General features: G+C 35.6%; 1 protein-coding gene across 1 annotated transcript in view; it reads right to left on the reverse strand.

Annotated features, from left to right (window-relative positions):
* LOC123524569 (uncharacterized) overlaps nucleotides 1-18,977 on the reverse strand; it is a 29,410-nt gene extending 10,433 nt beyond the window's left edge. Inside the window, exons 1-4 of the mRNA XM_053524275.1 lie at nucleotides 18,963-18,977; nucleotides 17,307-17,577; nucleotides 16,275-16,409; nucleotides 15,860-16,001 (exon numbers count right to left, since the gene is read on the reverse strand). Of these exons, the coding sequence (XP_053380250.1) occupies nucleotides 15,860-16,001; nucleotides 16,275-16,409; nucleotides 17,307-17,577; nucleotides 18,963-18,977 (563 nt within the window). The remainder of the gene's footprint in view (nucleotides 1-15,859; nucleotides 16,002-16,274; nucleotides 16,410-17,306; nucleotides 17,578-18,962) is intronic.
* Between the last annotated feature and the right edge of the window lie 2,816 nt (nucleotides 18,978-21,793).

The raw sequence follows: 21,793 nt of genomic DNA on the forward strand, positions 1-21,793 counted from the left end.
TTTACAGAGTAAATACTTTTTCTGTTTCAACGTTTAGACGAATTATATAAAATAACTGTAACCAGTTCCAGGCAAACCAGAGATACAATTCACTTTTTTTCAAAATATTCTCCTTTAAATCCGTTAATTTTTTCCGCTTTTAAAAACTCGAATAAATTTAATGCCCCTCCATTTTTTTTCTTCAAAAAAACAACAACAACAAAAACAAAAGATGCACAAATTGTGTATGAGCAAACTTTTGATATATCTATAATTTATGTCAATTCTAACTGTCTCTTTTTTGTGATGAATGTACAAATCACCATTCTACATGTCCTATTAACGTATCGTTCAAAGTTGGATCGTAAATCAAAGGAACATGAAAATAAAAAAAAATATCTAGTTTGCATTTGATCTTTTTAAACAAAGGCACATTTACACTTACAATAATTTCCTATATTAGCAACATTTTCCTTCAAAAAATATTATTGGTTATAGTTAATCATGTTTGCATTTTAACTGTTGTAAAGTTACATAACTATCCTGTTTAATTGTTGGAAATCGCTTGATTAAAATGAAAAAAAAAAATCATTTTAAAACATTTTCATCAGCAAATTTGTTCAAAGAACTGTTCTTTTAATTTCTTCTCGTATCTTAACTCTTATTATAAAGATAAAACTTACAGTATAAAAACAAATTCCATTTTACGCACGTGTTATTGTCTGTTTTATATAACGAAGAACAAAAACGACAGCAGCCAATTACTGTAGCATATAAATAACGTTTTACGTCGATCGCGTCACGAATGATGTCCGCCGGGGGGCGCACTTTGTTGTTCGTAAACATGTCTTTCATTGTTGTGGTTATCTCCCTTCCATCGTACAGACAATGAAACAAAATCGTTTTCAAATAAAAGAAGTTTAGTTTTTTAAAGATCGACCGTATGTGTTTCTTTCCTTTACATTATTATTTTGATCGAAACACATCTCTTGACTACCAGTTTTACTCTGTAATAATGAAACTGACCATGTATACTTTTAACGAGTGGTCGAAAGCGTTTGTCTGTGATTCCTTTTAGAAAGAATGAACAGTTCATTTCCGATTTTGTCATTTCGTCTCTTTGCATTTCTTTTATAATTTCAGCAAATTATAGCCATTTCTCGGTCATTTCTTTTTTTAGATAGGATCGAAAATAATGATATACTAAAATTGTATTTAGTGTTGATGAAACTGTCAAACACATGCCTTTACAGTGATAGTTGCTGCGAGGGTACATCTGTCCTACGAACATATCACGTACGAGCCCGTCGTATTTACAGGACTTTGCATACACGCTAACGTCGTTTTGAACTGCCGCACAATTGCGATCATGTCTCGTTAGTAATTTTCCTCTTCTGTTTGGAGTGAAAGAAAAATACATAGAATCTATCGGTTAGACTCAGTTGTGATATATTTAGAAAATAAACAACATTTTATCGGGTTTAATGTCAAGAAGTTGCAAACAATTTTACAACCTTTAAAAAAAAATAATATTTATTCTCCCCGAACAGATCCTTTGAAGATCTCTGATGAAAACTGATATACTTATGTTGATTTGAAATTTTCATGGGTCAACCAATTAAGCATTTTTTAAATGGTACAAAGACATTGAAATTGTTATGAAGATGTTGCTATTCCATTAAGTACGAGGTTCTGATGGGCAATTCTTTAAACCCCTTTAAGACTTTTTTTTAAAAAGACACACTACACACTCAGAAAACGACCTGTACCACTGACAAATGCCATATTTTTCTCAAATGACGTGACAGTTGAATCAAGGAAGAATTGCCAGTGAGTGTTAATTTAAGTCTATAAACAGACGCAATTCCTCCAGAAGCTGGAGGATAGTATGATATTATGATTCAAAAGCAATTAAACTGCTGTCGTAATTATCACGTCCATCTAATAATGCGGACGGACCGTCAAGGGAGGTAACTGGAGGCACATATTGGGACTAATTCATAGGTGCTTCTGTTCAGTCGCTAACGGGCAAGATATATCGCTACCAGATATGGACACGAATTGGGTTTTTTGGTCAGATTCTGATAGAAAACGAACAATCGAGTTTGATCACATTTCACTGTTTTTGGTGTATCATTCTTTTTTGTTTTATGTTTTATTGCATATTTACAGCCTAAATGTTGCCAATTTATAGCTGTCAGAAATGAGATTGTGTACTTTTAGCGGCTTAAGTGTATGATTTTCATGCATATCAAAGCAGAAATGATACAATGTAGCAAATATAAGCTTCAGCTGGAATAACTGGTTAGTTTTAACAGTTATTTTGGATGAAAACTGATTACATGGCATTTGGAGTTACTTAAATGCCTTAGAAACTTATGAACTGACTTTATCAAACAGAAACTTGGTATTTTTCAAATAGATGACCGATCATTTATTGGCCATGTAATGACATCAAGTTTTGCAACGAAATTAAAGCAATAATTTCGTTAGAAGGACACCAAATGGTCTGTAACCTATTTGCAGTTTACAATGTAACCTGTAGATAACTATTAGCGACCCCTGAATTTGCCACTTAATGTTCTGCTTAAGGAATTCTCTAAATATATGTAGATTCTTCGTAACATCGCATAATAAACTAATTAAGTTTTTTGCTTTTTTCTATATTAATTTACTTCATATTCCTGATCGCAGGGGTTTAGGCTATTACACAATTATTGCAGCATTACGTGCTAGGGAGTCTCAACGAATGTTACAACATAATAGTTTTGTGTATTGTACGTAACGTTTTTTTTTTTTTTTTTTTTTTTTTTTTTTTGTTTTTGTTTTTTTGTCAGTTTTAAAGAAAATTCCAGTTTTCTGACCGACAGTGTTTCTCAATGAAATAAGCTCAATCGGACCTTACATTGTAGTTGTGGTGTGTGACCTACGAGCATAAGCTTAACATAACGGCCGATCATTACCATATCAAATGTAAGCATACGCTGCTCTATCACAAGTAGTCCAGCTATAAGTTGTCTTAATCTTTCTTCCTTTTATCGTGTCCTTTCTAGATAGTATCGCGTTTTCTTTTACTCCACCGCGTTTCAGTATGTATTTACAGCATTCTGTCGAAATCGGCATGTTCCTATCGCATGGAAGGTAAAAATGGCGGGTAAGATTTTTATGTCTCGAAAAGAGACATTGAAAGAAGCGGAAAGGAGTAAATTTAGCGGGTTGTATTTAATGAACTGTAATCTTCCTGTATAAAACTTAACATTTCTAGTAGCGATATACTTAAAATTATACTTCTTTATAGGAAAATAAGTATCTGAAATTTTGATATACTAGAAAATGTCGAAAATACGTTATCAAGTAAGTGGTTTTATATGAAATAAAGAACAGTCGGATTTAGTGGTATTCAACATAACGCAGATTTCAAATTTCAAGTGAAAGCAGGGTATACCTCAAATTTTTGGCGTTCTTCGAGAACAAGAAATAGGAATTAGATAATACTGAATAACTGAGGAGGAGTCGTAACGTGTATAAGGGCAAAAAAAAAAATTTCGTGGTTACATACGGGTTTTTGAATCGCAACGAATATCAACATGTTCCAAAATTATAAGTATACCTTTCTACATTAGACGAAATGTTTTTGTCAGTTCATATTTACTTTTTTTTTTTTTTTTTTTTTTTTTGTTGTTTTTTTTTTCAATGTTTATATTTAGCCATATTAGAAAATTATTTTTAAATGGTATACCTACAGACTTCCGTACAATACATCCAACGTAGTCAAGTTTGCATTCAGAGATTTCTTTGATTGAATAACCGTTCGTCATTTTTAGAGAATGAAAATCAATTTTGCACATTTTTAGACTTTTCTCTAGTACGTTATGTTTCTGGCGTATTCCAATCAGAACCCATCCAAGTATATCTATATACGCATTAGTATGTTAATAGACATCGTTTCACGCTTTTTCATGCTCCGATCGCCATTGCTAGTTATTTATGGACGGTTTGTTTTGAATGTATGTTCATTTGTCGGGTTAACGAACAACATAACGTTTGTTTAGACTCTCGCAGCGCCACCTTGTGGTGAAAAATTAGACATCTCCCAGGGCCAGTAATGATGCGCGGTTTATGATAAATTTTCAAATATTATCTATTAATAGAAACAGCGGGAGTCTGTATATGTCATGTTAGTTATGAAGGTGTGCGATGAGCATGAAATGACAAAATTGAAACGATTCTGTGCACCTGTCACTCGCTGATTTGTCTAATGTAAAAGTTTCGTGTTCAAAGTGGCCTCTCGTCAGATTTAAACATTTTTTTCTAAACATTATCATAACAAAACGGCATAGGAACGCACTATGTGGTGCACATTTGATGTCATTTTATGCATAAACTTTTTTTGAAGTTTTGCATTTTTTCAGAAACGATTTAAAGATTCAATTGCTTGCGCGGAAAAAGATGCACACAAACATTTATAAAGGGTGTTTTTTTGTGCACTAAAAAGTTGCAAAATTTGTTATGTATCTTCAAACACTGAATATCAATCATTTTAAAATTGCTTACGTATTATATAATTACTGTAATATGTTAAGTTTTTACTGTGTACATAGAAGAATGTAATGTCAAAGATTGTAGAAAAAAATGCCGATTTTCTGCATGTTGTCTGGATTGTTAGTATTTTGAATTCAGTATATGAACGTAGTCAGTATCACACAAATGCTTTTTAGATATAGCCAATAATATGGACACACTCACGTAAGCTCGTACTTGTTCTGTTTCTGTAACTGAATTACAAGTCGTCTACGGAAGAAAAGTGTGACAGCCGAACTTGTCACGAGATTGGATTGTCTTTCTTTCGCATTCCCGCGACACAGTTTTTTTTTCTATATCTAAAGACGGTCAAAAGAAGCAGTCAGACTGTTGCATTGTTACTAAAAGACATCTCAAGACAGTTTGAGTTATAGGCATTTCAAGACAATAAAACTTAAGGTACTAGATCACTAATAGTAATGTTTATAAAATGGCCTTTGCTTGGTATATTCTGAAAGGTAACCGTGTTTTGCACTATTTTGCAATTTTTAAATAACTTTTACCGTGCCGTTTTTTTTAATATAAATTTTATATAACTTATGGTATCTCCTAAAGCTCAAGTAGAGACAAATTTCAAAGTGATAGCGACTATCCAAAATGTTTGCAGAGAACTCATTTTACCATTAATCCTAATAGCAGAGCTACCGGCGCCGCGAAGCGGCGCCGACAGCGTCGCATTACGGTTAGACGTGTGAAAAAGAAAATGAATAAAACTGTGTACAGACATTACTATCGAGTTGAAAATTCGTAAGAATCGGTGTTGTTCGGGTTTCTTCCAGTACGCAATGCTCATAGTAATTAATCAGTAAGACGTCAATAGACGCTTGCTGTTTACAGTTGACAAAAGCGTTTCGCTTACTGCTTTAACGTTGTAATAAAAATGTAAATGAGCGCCTGATAATAAAATTTAGTGCTAAATACATTTTCTACGAAGAAAGAAAGGTAAAAAACATATTTCAATGTGAAACGATTTCGTCACGCTGCCACAACTGAAGTTTATATATATCTATATTTGTGGTGAGACGTCATACTTCCACCTGGTGCAGTGGTTAGCGAGGTCGCGTTGAAATCAAAGGTCGGGAGTTCGTTCTCACCAAAGCGTATTTTTTTTTTAATTTCATTTTTATTTCAGTTATTTTTTATTTTATATATTATATGGTTTTGAAAGTAATTGTAAAAACAATAGAGTCATTCATGTGAGATTTAACAAGTGTTTTGTTAGTGATGTCAGTTCCAATGTAGTACTGTCTGTAGCCTACAGTAGTCAGTAGATAAAACTTTTTTAAAAAAAAAAGTTTTGGATCAAAATTTACGGCATTGAACTGTTAAAAGCACAAAATGCTTTCTCCCTGTTAACATATATTTCATCCACAAGCTTAAAAATCACTGACCAGAGTTTATTACTAGAAAAACTATTGACTATGAATTATCAATAAACTCAAAAGGTCCCACTAGTAACTACATTCCTAATCTGTATCAGTTGCGCTAAAAGATTACCATAAAAATTTAACTTCGCAGTTCAGTAAATAAAACAGAAGTTTCGAGAATTTCGGCAAAAAGGTGATTTTTCTCTGGGTAATTCTCATCATTTACATGTACAAAGCTAGTCTTTGTTTTTTAAACAAGCTTTGTACAATGTAAATGATTTTCATTCCCATACCAGAGGTCATCATAGCAGTATTTTGCCTTAAAGTTGGACACATTATTCTTTCTAAAAAGAACTGTAACTTTCTTTAGATTTAATCTTAATGCATTCTAAGACATTCATTCAGAAATCAGGAATTATCATTAATTCATGAAAATTTTAATAGATCTTAAAGAACATAAACTTCCTAAAACGGATCCATAATTCCAGGTCATTCCAGCAGCACTCCTTTAATTTTCAAGGGGCACTGGTGATTTTTCAAGGGAGCTCTGCCTTCTAGGTAGCACCTAAGTTCATATTAAAAGAAACATCAAACTATTGGCAAACAATTATAAAACACAAAATAAAAATGTCAATATCATTTTTTCTATGGTGCCTCACGTAAATGGATTTAATGAGACAGAATTCATACTTCAACACTGAAAAAATAAGGCCGAATGCTGTATGTCTGTTTTGAATTTTGCTTACTCCATTCAAAAATAACCTTAGGGCAGACGTAAAACCTACCTAAATTTCTTCCACAATATATAATCTAAGAGTGAAAGCAAAATAGAGAACTTTCACCGCGTGTAACTCAATATTTTTAAAGAGGTATAACTCTACCCCTTCTGTTTAAGTAGTAAATTCACTTTGAACACCAAGAAATCGCTTATAAGATTCATCTTTTTCCATTTTTGTACAAGAAATCAATAATAAGTCTTGAAAGAAGTAAAAACTTACTAGAAAAAAAGAAAATAAGGGGAAAAAAATTTGGTCCCAGTAGGGCTTGAACCTACGCCCCTCCCTAAAAATTGCAGTAAAAGTAGGTTTATGGTAGGAATTGAATACTCTTCAAAAAGGAGGTTCTCTTTTAGTGATCTAATACCTTAAAGGTATCTCAAAATGATCGCAAAATACTTTTTTTTTGGTAACGACATTCAAAGAAAATGTAAGTTGAAGACATCTCAAGACATGAAAAACTTAAAGAAATAACAATGTAAGTTTCAGACGAATGGAAACTATATAACTTAAAGGCACAACAGAACTTTGTAAATAAATATGAATATATAGATAATGTAAGATAAATACATCTCAAGACATTCTAGCATAAAACTGCTGTTATTGTCACTTTTCGGGGGTGTTTTAACAGGAGAGAAAACGTGTGTTAACAAGGAGATTCTCGCGCTCGCGTGCTGTTATAACACCTTTTTATATATGTGCGTTCCGTGGCAAAGCGTAAACGCCATTCGGCCCCAAAACGGATAATTCAAAACGAAATGACGTCAACGTAAATAAACAACTCACAAATTCCCGCGCATTTCGTGGAAATTTAATGAAGGTGAGTGACAATGTATTCATTTATCAGTTTTTATGCGTTTTATGCTAGAATAGCGTTAGCGCATGTTCATTTCGTGTTATAACATCTGCAGACTCCCTCGGGATACGTTGGTACCCTCGCCCTAACGGGTTCGGGCACCAACCAATCCTTCGGGAGTCTGCAGATATTATAACACGAAAAAAACATGCGTTATCCCTACAAAGTAAGTTAAATACATCTCAATATAAGGTATGGTATATAAATCTCAAGATAATGTAAGATAAATAAATCTCAAGACAAGATATGTTAAATATATCTCAAGACAAAATATGGTAAATACGTCTCAAGATAATGTAAGTTACAGACATCTCAATGAAATCTTTGAAAAGATCCTTTGGAAGCATAGAACGCTACGAAGCAACATAATGAGCAGACCCGGTTTGAATGAGTCTGTTCATGAGAGGTAATGAAATGTGCAACAACAACAACCCTCACGCCCCGTAGCACCGGCTTAAGCGGAACTCTATCACCTCAAGCGGAACTCAAGTCATTCTAAGTTTAAGACGTCTAAATCCAATGTCGTTAGTTAATGACATTTCAAGCGATTGTAAGTTACAGACAAGACAGTGTAAGTTAAGATATCTCAATGCGTTAAAACATCCCAAGACAATATTAGTGAAAGATATCTCATAATTATGTTAAAATATCTTAAGACAAAGTGAACTAAAATTATCTCAATACATTTAAGACATCTGAAAATGTAGGTCATAGATATCGCATTACATTAAAGACATCTAAATGTGTAGGTTAAAGATATCTAATCTCAATACATTTAAGACATCTAAAAGTGTAGGTTATAGATATCTCAATACATTTAAGACACCTAAATGTGTAGATTAAAGGCACATGTATCTCAATACATTAAAGACATCTAAAAATGTAGATTAAAGATATTTTAATACATTTAAGACATCATCTAAAAATGTAGATTAAAGATATTTTAATACATTTAAGACATCATCTAAAAATGTAGATTAAAGATACCTCAATACATTTAAGACATCTAAACTGTAGATTAAAGGCACATGTATCTCAATACATTTAAGACATCTAAAAGTGTAGGTTATAGATATCTCAATACATTTAAGACATCTAAACTGTAGATTAAAGGCACATGTATCTCAATACATTTAAGACATCTATAATGTAGGTTAAAGATATCTCAGTACATTTAAGACATCTAAATTGTAGATTAAAGATATCTAAATGTTCCAGGTGTGTATCAAAGCCAATTACTGTTCATTCGTTGTCACTAAGTTATGTTAAGAATGTAAGGTATTTAGTATCATTATGTACAAAAACGGCACATTGAATAAACTGAATGAAAATGTAGTTATACAACATTAATTTAGTCAGCCAACAACTGGGGGACTCTATTTCTGATGTATGTGTGAAAAACGAAAGTGTAACATATGTGTTTTTGTTGTTATTATTTTTTTTCAGTTTCTACGAAAGGAATTTGGCATAAAAATAGCCAAATTGCTCCAACCGGTGATTGATTGTGTGTATTGTTGTTACACCCTATGTTGTTTCAAATTATGCCACTTACTACTACAAAAGCAACACGTAATGTAATTGGTAAAGTTCAAAGATACCGTTAACGGTTAGCTAGTTGGCAAAGCACACCACCTGGAATAGATGGAACAGCTTATTTCAAGTCGAACTCACGACTGGTGTGTATTTATCTTCACAGCATCAAGCTTTGGCCTATACTGCTAGAGAAACAGTACCAATTTAAGTAAATTACCAAGTACTGAACACTAGTCGGGATATCAGCCGCAACCGGAATTTGAATCCTGGTCGCTGCGAACCACCGCACCATTGGGTCCCTAACTGCAAGACTTATCATCTGCTTTCAAACACATGGCACATACCGGCTTTCGTTGCAATACTCCAAAAGGTCATATGTTTCAACTTATTTAAAGCAATCATATTTTGTCATATCACGCCATGCCATCGATTCTCTGTGAACCGCACTCCAATATGTAAATGAATAAACAATGATACCAATTGGCAATTCATAAATCAGAACTGTATGGCGGTTTATGACGAAATTGTATCACCGAAACAAATTGAAATATGTTGTCACCAATTACCGCCATTTCAATATTACTGCGGTCCTGCTGCGCTTTAAAGCGGTGAATATTCTGCGATGACAATAAGGCGTGTGGCGCCCTCTACCGGGATTCATCATAGACTTCAAGTCTGTAGAAGGATGAACAATAGCCCGTGAATGTAATATTCGAGTGTCAACCTAAATTGCATGGAAATATGACAATTTCCGGTTTTTATAAGCGCCATATTAGCTAGACTGGTTTACGTTCAATCTGACTAAAGTGCTTGATCTTCTAAACGAAGATCTGAGAACGACCCATTCACATTCGTCTTCTGTATATTTTGGATTTCCATTATTGCTATTTTTATGTTATCCAATCAGACGACTTGTTCGATTGTCAAAGAGTAAGAAAAATATACAGTTATTCCAGGACTCGAACCCGGGACCCCTCGCTTACAAAGCAAGTGGCCTACCGACTGAGCTAACCGGCTATCTGATACATTACAACATAAGAATTGTAAATATCAAAAGTCAATGCTACAGGTAGATTTGCAAGATGTTGTAAGCTAGGCTCTGATTGGCTAGTGAAAGGGCCGTCAGAACGAGGCAATGAATAGGTCGTTTTCAGATCCTATGCGTAGCGTAATAGGAGATGTACTTTAGTCAGATTGGGTTTACGTTATTCTAGTGAATAAACAGCGCATTTAGACTATGCAGCGGGTTCCAGTCTAAATTAGCATGTTGCGATGCCATGTGCTTGTTTCTGAAAAATAATCAAATTATACCGTTTAATTACATAGACATTTTTTATCTCCTGATAACTGTCGATATATGAGTCGTGCCATGAGAAAACCAACATAGTGGGTATGCGACCAGCAAGGATCCAGACCAGCCTGCGCATCCGCGCAGTCTGGTCAGGATCCATGCTGTTCGCTAACGGTCTCTCTAATTGTAATAGGCTTTGAAAGCGAACAGCATGGATCCTGGCCAGACTGCGCGGATGCGCAGGCTGGTCTGGATCCTTGCTGGTCGCATACCCACTATGTTGGTTTTCTCATGGCACGGCGTAATCGCCATTCTTTTCTTTGGAAAGAGATCGTTTGGGACTGGAAACAGATATAAATCTAACTAAAAAGTAGAGCCTGTTTTACTATCATTAATTATTGAAATACATAACTGAAATATGTCCAGTTACCTACGAGGCCTCAAACGAGAAGAAAAAAATGCATTAAATGTTCTCTCGTTGAACATTTTTAACACACAAATAATCCATAAAAATATGTTAGGCAATTACAGAGTTAGAGATGATTCATTCAGATTTAAATAAATCATATGAGCCGTGCCATGACAAAACCAACATAGTTGGTTTGCGACCAGCATGGATCCAGACCAGCCTGCGCATCCGCGCAGTCTGGTTAGGATCCATGCTATTCGCTTTCAAAGCCTATTGCAATTAGAGAAACTGTTAGCGAACAGCATGGATCCTGACCAGATTGCGCGGATGCGCAGGCTGGTCTGGATTCATGCTGGTCGCAAACCCACTATGTTGGTTTTCCCATGGCACGGCTCATATCTGAAACAACACTGTCTTCAATCCCCGACGATTTAAATTTGCATGTTTACTGCTGGATTTTAGATATATTTACTGCGTGCATGTTTAGAAGTTTTTTACCTTAAGTTCCTGAAAATGCATCGAACATTTACAAGCATTCTCAAATTTTAGGTTACTATTTTGATAACTTCCGCTTTACAGTTTGGCATTTGTTGATTTTTTAATATCTATTTAATATAGATGTTACACTTATACGAGAACACTTGCAGGACCATGTTTCGGAACACTTTTGTTTCTCTGACGTCATAACATTTCAGTTTTATATCATGGCATCCATATTAATTTAGCACAAGGGAAATATTCAATTATTTAAAAGTCTATAGATATTCACAGTCTGATATATGAATCTGTTTACAATTATTAAACGTCGGTTCCATTTGAAGGGCTAAACAAAGCATCACAGATTCATTTATGAAGCACGCGATAAAAGTGTAATTCAACTCTTTCAATTTGGAAACGCAACGATGCAAATATTACAAGATCTCAAAAATTCTCGCTTTCTTTCGTTAATAAATCCCTAAACATAATCATTAAATCATAAATCATACAATTCGTAACATACTCCCGCACGAAACCATTCCTTATTTCAAAACACCCAATTTTGAAAACCATCCATTTAGAACATATATGCCAGTTTCCCAATACGCGTTCGCCTAATTTACACCGATTACAAATAAAGCATATTGTTTTAAGAGCGTTTTGGAAGACATGGATCATGTTGTGGCGTCGTTCTACAAGCGTTTGGGAAGCAAAGAGCGAGCACCGTTGTAGCCCTTTGGCCTTTTGTGATTAAATATACGGAAAATTTCCGTTTTCTCTACAGCTCTGGAACGCTTCAAGATGTAGAATTATTTGAGGCCCTTCTTCAAGGATTTTGAGAAAGAAAACACTTATACAGAAAAGAAGATGCGAAAACATGTTTAAGTGAAACAATTTTACTTTTCAAGTTCATGGACTTTTTTTAAATTTCTAATTACTATTATGTATTATCACACTTGAAACGTTTATTGATATAACAATACATTAGTAAAGATATTGCAAAATGTGTTATGATGGAATTTTGCTTGACGGGCTGAAATATACAGGCATGACCTATTTAACAAGTGAAACAAAAAGCGAAATCTGTAGGGTTTTTTTTTTCTTATTTTTATCATGTTAAAATTCTGGTGTCATTTAAAAAGAAATATTGTTATACCTTTTTATGTTGTATATGAATATGGCTGTTTTCGCATATCATATTGCAAATTTAACAATGACATCCAAAACCATTCAAAAGGACGAGGAAGGTATTAAAAGTACATTTGATACGAATGAATTAATACCATGGATCCAGTCGTGTCCAATACGCAGTAATTTCCAACACATCTTTTTTCCGAATAATAACCATATTAAAGACAGTGTCAAGTTTAACAAGGTTTTGCTTAAGTCCGGAATCTAAAGCCATTCCGTATAATAAATCAAATTCATGAGCAACATTCCTGCCTGATATGATATATACTTGACTGGACAATGGTCAGTCGCATATCAAAACCTCTCCACTCGTAGAACCTCGATATTTATCGCATGGGAAATGAGAAGTCTAGTTTTTCCACGCTTCTGTGCTCACACGCAATAAATCTGAAAGATTACATTTCCGGCCAATTACAGATTACAATATCGCGCGCATTAATCGACGTCACGTGACCGTTACGCTAGCAAAACATTAGATACTATTTCAATAAGCTGTCACTCTACTATTTCCGGTTTAATGATTATCTCCCTTGCAATATGTGGGAAATAACAAGATCAAATGCCACGTTTTTCAGCGTTTTTGGCCATGAAAGGGCATATGATTGGTCTTGAAGTATTTGCCAGAATTTGTTCTAAGATGTTTTTTGTCGAGAGCTATTTATCAAATTCTTGCAGACATGCTGCAATTTTATGCAATATGCTGTTATGGCTTGAAAAAGAAATAAATATTTTGTTGCCTTGTGCGTTTGTAATATTGTATTGATATGACATCTATGTGTTACTATCCTGGAGCTGGTCCTATTCTAAACATAAGCTAGGACAGATGTCTATAGTGCACGTGTAAATGTTATGTCATAGTGGCTTAAATCAGGTCGGAAACCTTCCAGATATTGTCCAACTTGTAAAGTATTTTCAGGTTCGAACACTACCTGATCATGTCTTGATCTTGGGACCGTTTTCAACACGTTATATTATGGTGAGGCAAAAGTATTCTTACCTGAAAAATCGATACAAACTGGATCGAATACATACTAGTAAAGTTGTAATATTTTAAGGGTGAAAACAACACTACCCAGTCATCTTCTTTGACCCTTAGGACTACCCAAGAACTGCACAAGCTACTTGATTTTAGCCAGGACCTATATATCTACGTCCATATGTGACATTTACTTGGCCAAATTTAAATTTTGGAGATAGTACATCTAGTAAATTGAAAATTCGAGTTAATAGGCCGACATTTCGCGTTTCGTACATCGCCATTTCGAATTAGTTAATGACAAAACTGGCCAGAAACAAAGAAAATTATTAAATTATTCTATATATGTATCACTGTAACAGGGCATAAAATCCCTGCTATGGGTGCCAAAATTCATAATCAATGAATAAGGCTCAAGAGCAACATGTGTAAGAATAACAACAGACAAAATATGTTATCTTCAATAAATATAGACACTCATAATGATGGAGAAATGTGCAGACGCGTCGGCTTAAGAACACGGTCCCGATAGAAGATCATCTGTCAGAGGCCAGGATAAGCTAATTTCGCGTCCGCTCCTAAACACCTTGAAGAATTAAAGCTCCCTAACGTTTGGAGAAGAACACTAATTGTGTTATAATAATAATATTGATGATGATGATGATGATGATTATGATAATGATGATGATGATGGCGATGATGGCGATGATCATGATGATGATGAAGAAGAAAGAAAAGGAGAAGAAGAAGAAGATGATGATGAGTGGCACCAATAACTCATGTGAAGAAGGGTGACTGTAGGTCAGATATCAAAGGCAAAATAAAAGTTATTATGTATAAGCCCAACTAGATGATAATAATAATGATGGTGAGGATGACGATGTTGTTGTTGTTGTTATTGATGACCACGACGACGACGACGACGACGACGACGATGATGATGATGATGATGATGATGATGACTGTGATGATGATGATAATAATGATCATGATGATGGTGAAGGTTATGGTGGTGGTTATTATCATTATGATGATGATTATGATAATTATGCCATAAATACGCTACAGCTCATACGTAATCTGTGAAAAAAATGTGATTTTCATCTTAATCCTCTGTTTGAACACGTATATATATGACACATTTGAACATGTGAAGAATAGGATCTTATGTTTCACAATTGTTTGCTAGTGTTTTGGCTACACACTGAACATTGCGCCGTTGTTAATGTTCACTGCATTCTGAATGCTACATGCTGAATGTTACTTGTCGAATATGAGAATAGCACTCTGAATGCTAATTGCTGAATGCGAGCATAACACTCTGAGTGCTGCTTGCTGAATGTGAGCATAGCACTCTGAATGCTGTTTGTCGAATGTGAGCACAGCACTCTGAATGCTAATTGCTGAATGCGATCATAGCACTCTGAATGTTGCTTGTTGAATGTGAGAACTGCACTCTGAATGCTACTTGCTGGATGTGAGCATAGCAGTCTAAATGCTACTTGTCGAATATGAGTATAACACTCTGAATGCTTATTGCTGAATGTGAGCATAGCACTCTGAATGCTGCTTGTTGATCGTGAGCACAGCACTCTGAATACTTATTACTGAATGTGAGCACAGCACTTTGAATGCTGCTTTTTGAATGTGAGCAAAGCAGTTTGAATTCTTCTTGCTGAATGTGAGCAGAGCACTCTGAATGCTATTTGATGAATTAGAGAAAAGCAATCTTAATGCTACTTCTCGAATGTGAGCATAGCACTCTGAATGCTAATTGTCGAAAATGAGCATAGCACTCTGAATGCTAGTTACTGAATGTGAGCATAGCACTCTGAATGCTGCTTATTGAATGTGAGCATAGCACTCTGAATGCTACTTGCTGAATATGAGCATAGCAATCTGAATGCTACTTGCTGAATGTGAGCATAGCTCTCTTAATGCTGCTTTTTGAATGTGAGTATAGCACTCTGAATGCTGCTTGCTGAATGTGAGCATAGCACGTTGAATGCTGCTTGCTGAATGTGAGCATAGCACTCTGAATGCTGCTTGTTGAATGTGAGCACAGCACTATGAATAATAATTGCTGAATGTGAGCATAGAACTCTGAATGCTGCTTTTTGAATGTGAGCATAGCACTCTGAATGCTACTTGTCGAATGTGAGCATAGCACTCTGAATGCTACTTGCTGAATGTGAGCATAGCACTCTGAATGCTACTTGTCGAATGTGAGCAAAGCACTCTGAATGCTACTTGTCGAATGTGAGCATAGCACTCTGAATGCTACTTGCTGAATGCGAGCAGCAAAGCAATCTTAATGCTACTTGTCGAATGTGAGCATAGCACTCTGAATGCTACTTGCTGAATATGAGCATAGCAATCTGAATGCTGCTTTTTGAATGTGAGTTTAGCTCTCTGAATACTACTTGCTGAATGAGAGCAGCAAAGCAATCTTAATGCTACTTGTCGAATGTGAGCATAGCACTCTGAATGCTACTTGCTGAATATGAGCATAGCAATCTGAATGCTGCTTTTTGAATGTGAGTATAGCACTCTGAATGCTGCTTTCTGAATGTAAACATAAAACTCTGAATGCTGCTTGTTGAATGTGAGCATAGCACTCTGAATGCTACTTGCTGAATATGAGCATAGCACTCTGAATGCTACTTGCTGAATGTGAGCATAGCTCTCTGAATGCTACTTTTTGAATGTGAGCACATCACTCTGAATGCTACTTGCTGAATGTGAGCATAGCACTCTGAATGCTGCTTTTTGAATGTGAGTGTAGCACTCTGAATGCTGCTTCCTGAATGTGAGCATAGCACTCTGAATGCTACTTACTGAATGTAAGCATAGCACTCTGAATGTTACTTGTCGAATAGTAGTAAAGCACTCTGAATGCTACTTGCTGAATGTGAGCATAGAAATCTGAATGATGCTTGCTGAATGTGAGCACAGCACTCTGAATGTTACTTGCTGAATGTGAGCATAGCACTCTGAATGCTACTTGTTGAATGCGAGCAGCAAAGCAATCTTAATGCTACTTGTCGAATGTGAGCATAGCACTCTGAATGCTACTTGCTGAATGTGAGCATAGCTCTCTGAATGCTACTTGTCGAATGTGAGAATAGCACTCTGAATGCTACTTGCTGAATGAGAGCAGCAAAGCAATCTTAATGCTACTTGTCGAATGTGAGCATAGCACTCTGAATGCTACTTGTCGAATGTGAGCATAGCACTCTGAATGCTACTTGTCGAATGTGAGCATAGCACTCTGAATGCTACTTGCTGAATGCGAGCAGCAAAGCAATCTTAATGCTACTTGTCGAATGTGAGCATAGCACTCTGAATGCTACTTGCTGAATATGAGCATAGCAATCTGAATGCTGCTTTCTGAATGTGAGTTTAGCTCTCTGAATGCTACTTGCTGAATGAGAGCAGCAAAACAATCTTAATGCTACTTGTCGAATGTGAGCATAGCACTCTGAATACTACTTGCTAAATATGAGCATAGCAATCTGAATGCTGCTTTTTGAATGTGAGTATAGCACTCTGAATGCTGCTTTCTGAATGTAGGCATAAAACTCTGAATGCTGCTTGTTGAATGTGAGCATAGCACTCTGAATGCTACTTGCTGAATATGAGCATAGCACTCTGAATGCTACTTGCTGAATGTGAGCATAGCTCTCTGAATGCTACTTTTTGAATGTAAGCGCATCACTCTGAATGCTACTTGCTGAATGTGAGCATAGCACTCTGAATGCTGCTTTTTGAATGTGAGTGTAGCACTCTGAATGCTGCTTGCTGAATGTGAGCATAACACTCTGAATGCTGCTTGTCGAATGTGAGCATAGCACTCTGAATGCTACTTACTGAATGTAAGCATAGCACTCTGAATGTTACTTGTCGAATAGTAGTATAGCACTCTGAATGCTACTTGCTGAATGTGAGCATAGAAATCTGAATGATGCTTGCTGAATGTGAGCACAGCACTCTGAATGTTACTTGCTGAATGTGAGCATAGCACTCTGAATGCTGCTTGTTGATCGTGAGCACAGCACTCTGAATACTTATTACTGAATGTGAGCACAGCACTTTGAATGCTGCTTTTTGAATGTGAGCACAGCAGTTCGAATGCTTCTTGCTGAATGTGAGCAGAGCACTCTGAATGCTATTTGATGAATGAGAGAAAGGCAATCTTAATGCTACTTCTCGAATGTGAGCATAGCACTCTGAATGTCAATTGTCGAATATGAGCACAGCACTCTGAATGCTAGTTACTGAATGTGAGCATAGCACTCTGAATGCTTCTTATTGAATGTGATCATAGCACTCTGAATGTTACTTGTCGAGTGTGAGTATAGCACTCTGAATGCTATTTGCCGAGTTTGAGCATAGCACTCCGACTGCTACTTGCTTAACGTGAGTATAGCACTCTGATTGCTACTTGCCGATTATGAGCATAGCACTCCGAATGCTACTTCCCGAGTGTGAGCATAGCAAACTGAATGCTACTTGCCGATTGTGAGCATAGCATTCTGCTTGCAACTGGCTGAATGGGAGCACAATACTCTGAATTCTACTTGTCGATTGTGAGCAAAGCAGTCTGATTGCTACTATTCGAATGTGAGCATAACACTTTGAATGCTACTTGCTGAATGTGAGCATATACCTCTGATTGCTACTTGCCGATTGTGAGCATAGCACTCTGATTGCTACTAACCGATTGGGAGCATAGCACACTGACTGCTACTTGCCGACTGGGAGCATAGCCCTCTGATTGCTACTTTCCGAATGTGAGCATAGCACTCTAAATGATACTTGCTGAATTTTGCTCACTTACGAGTGTTCATTGCACTCCTAATGCTGTTTACTGAACATTGCGCTGTTGCTTCCGATTACGGTGCTGTGAATGCTACTTAATGAACATTACTCAGTTATGTTGCTACTGTAAGAATTGTTTAAATGACATTGCTACGTGTTTACAGAGCTGTTAATTCTATGCGCTGTGTAATGTCCGCTGAGAATTGCTCACTAATTAGTTAATACAGATCAATATCATTATACTTTTGTACTATATATTACATCTGTTCATAAACATTATATTTTGTTTCAAGCAAAAATGTTTTATCTTCGCTATAAAGTACTGAGTAATTTTTAATATATACTTAATTTTATTTTGGCGTTATTATTTTTTTTATTTTTGTTTTGTTTTTGTTTTTGTTTTGTTTTCAATAAAAACGAAACATCTAAAGCAGTGTAATTCATACACATATACTCACTGTCTTTGTTGTGAAAAAAAATTGACGTGTGTTTTAAACCGTTACAATTTTTCACCGAATTGTGTCGGTGCGAGACAGAAAACAAAATAGGTACAGTGCAAGTTTTTGCTGTCGTTCTTTTTTAACTCAGATATGAAATGAATATTAGAATTTCAATTGTTTATATTAAAAAAAAACTTCCAAAAAATCACATTAATCTTCATTTAGTGTGTTTTTGAATTTGAATTTTTTACGTGATCGAACTTACGACCTCGAGATTCATAGACCTATGTTATTCCTATTGAGCTAAAAGATTCATAAACCTATGTTATTCCTACTAAGCTAAAAGATTCATAGACCTATGTTATTCCTATTGAGCTAAAAGATTCATAGACCTATGTTATTCCTATTGAGCTAAAAGATTCATAGACCTATGTTATTTCTATTGAAGATTCATAGACCTATGTTATTCCTATTGAGCCACAAGATTCATAGACCTATGTTATTCCTATTGAGCTACAAGATTCATAGACCTATGTTATTCCTATTTAGCTACAAGATTCATAGACCTATGTTATTCCTATTGAGCTACAAGATTCATAGACCTATGTTATTCCCGTTGAGCTACATATGTAAGGCCCGCCCGCTTAGCTCAGTAGGTAGAGCGTTGGTCTACGGATCGCGGGGCCGCGAGTTCGATCCTCGGGCAGGACGTATGTTCTCCGTGACTATTTGATAAACGACATTGTGTCTGAAATCATTAGTCCTCCACCTCTGACTCATGTGGGGAAGCTGGCAGTTACTTGCGGAGAACAGGTTTGTACTGGTACAGAATCCAGCAACACTGGTTAGGTTAACTGCCCGCCGTTACATGACAGAAATACTGTTGAAAAACGGCGTTAAACCCGAAACAAACAAAACATATGTAAGCTTTCTAAGAATATATGGCTTTCTCTCTAGTTGCTATTTTTTATTCGAAACTTTGATATGATGGTATGCATTTTTCTGCCTTTTTTCTTAGATTTTTTTTATCATTATTATTTTTATTTTTTAATTTTATTTTATTTATTTACTTTTATTTTTATTTTGTTTGCTGCACGCATTCCAAGAATTGTATACATTGGTTTATTTTTAGCAAGATGAAATAATATGTTATTTTTGATACTGAAATCAAATTGTCAAGAAATTGAGCATAAATTGAAACTAAACGTATGCCCCAGGAATTTTATGTAACACAAAAACAAATTACAGAGTGCAACTGTAAAGTGTGGTAGCGTGCAATTATTTTCATCGCGCGAAAATTAAAAGACAGACGTGTGTACATTGGTGTTACTACCATGACGGTATGTAACACACACTTGTTACCACTTTACATAATAATTATCACAACTTCAGTGTTATTTCTAACTAACTAAAGCCTGCTTGCGTGGTAAAATGAATATTTAACACATTTTGTCTTTCCTTTTTCATGTTTATTTAATTTTCTCATTTTTTTTACGCGTCATCAATTTATTACGTAAAAATAATGAAAATTAAGACATAAATAATGACGCTTAAAATTATTTGTTTATTATAGACACGGCTTTTTCACACTTTTTAACCAAATTTTAACAACATGTCATTGAATAACATGTTCGATAGCTACCGATCGATGTGATCATATGGTACATGAAAATCTCGACTTTATCGCCGTTTTAACTTACAGCTTTGCCCGACACAGGAAGGAAATATCACCTAATTAACTTTCTGAATTTGCCCGTTTATCTACTTTCCCGCCAAACCAATCGTACAAATGACATAACAATTATAAACTTATGATTCTAAAGCAAAGCTCTGTCTGGCTTTTTTCTTCATTGTTAGAAATGGCAACATTATAAAAACGACGTCTTTAACAATGTTTAAGATCGTTCGAAACTTCTAATTACATTGTTTCTTTTATTATTTTCAAATCCATTTGAACATGATATTTTTGCTTGAGATTCACCACATTATCTTAACGTTCTATCTTTTCCTGCCTACATTTTAAATAAACAGACAACATCCACAAATGAACAAAATATCTGTTAATAGATGATATATAAAGGTGTCCAAGTTGTGGCATATACATGTACATATGACTAGAGGTGTACTGGTCAGGAACCCAGGCAATCCTTGCGTGTATCAGTGCTATACATTGGGCACGGTAAAGAACCAGGCTGTCTATTCGCAACGAGCTAGGCTAAGTTAGCCGGACAAGCCTGTATCTGATATCTGATCTCTCTGTCGTGGGGGCTTTGTCTCACTCTGTCCCTCTGGTCAGATCGATCTGTGTCTGTACTAGTAGAGGATGAATTATGCGCCCTGTGTGGCTGCATTTGAACTATGTAAAGCGCCTTTGAACGTGACATTGATTATGAAAAGGGCGCTATATAAATCTGGTATAATAATAATATGGGTCACCGTTGGCAACTATAGATTAGCTTACTCTCATGCAAAGGTCATATTGCAGACACATTCTGGGCGACTCTTCCAGAAGACTATTTTTTTGTTTGTAGTGGAGGATAGTGCAAGATACAGAAGACGCTACAATTCCAGAAGCTTCCCTGATTCTTTAGCGTTTCACGAGTAAGGCAAATATACACGGGTTTTTAATCCCAATGCTAGTTATTCTAATTGGAGAAGATGGGAATCGAACTCATCACCCCTGCTTTCGCATTTTGGCTACAAGAACACTGTGTCCGCTCAATGCGGTCATATATACACTTATTGTTAATATAACGGACTAATCGGTTAACTGTGTTCGGAACTAACTCTCTACGATACAACAAATTATCAGTTAATGATAAAACTTTTCATTTTAAGTTTCTTTTGACATGAGAAAGTCATCGCATAGGCTTTACATTCTGGAAGTCGTGAGTCCAGACCCTAACGTAGGCTGGTATTAAAGTACATGTACCAATATTATTTCTAATGTGCCTTTAATCGAGCTACTGTGTATGGTGCATCTTGCACCCCCCCCCCCCCCCCCCCCCACCCGAAAAAAAAACAGTGGACGCTGAGACAGAGTTGGAGCATCTTCTCTATTTTGCTCTATCTTCCAAAAACTACAATGACTAACAT

This window comes from Mercenaria mercenaria, chromosome 15, assembly GCF_021730395.1.
Source record: "Mercenaria mercenaria strain notata chromosome 15, MADL_Memer_1, whole genome shotgun sequence".
Classification (NCBI taxonomy): domain Eukaryota; kingdom Metazoa; phylum Mollusca; class Bivalvia; order Venerida; family Veneridae; genus Mercenaria; species Mercenaria mercenaria.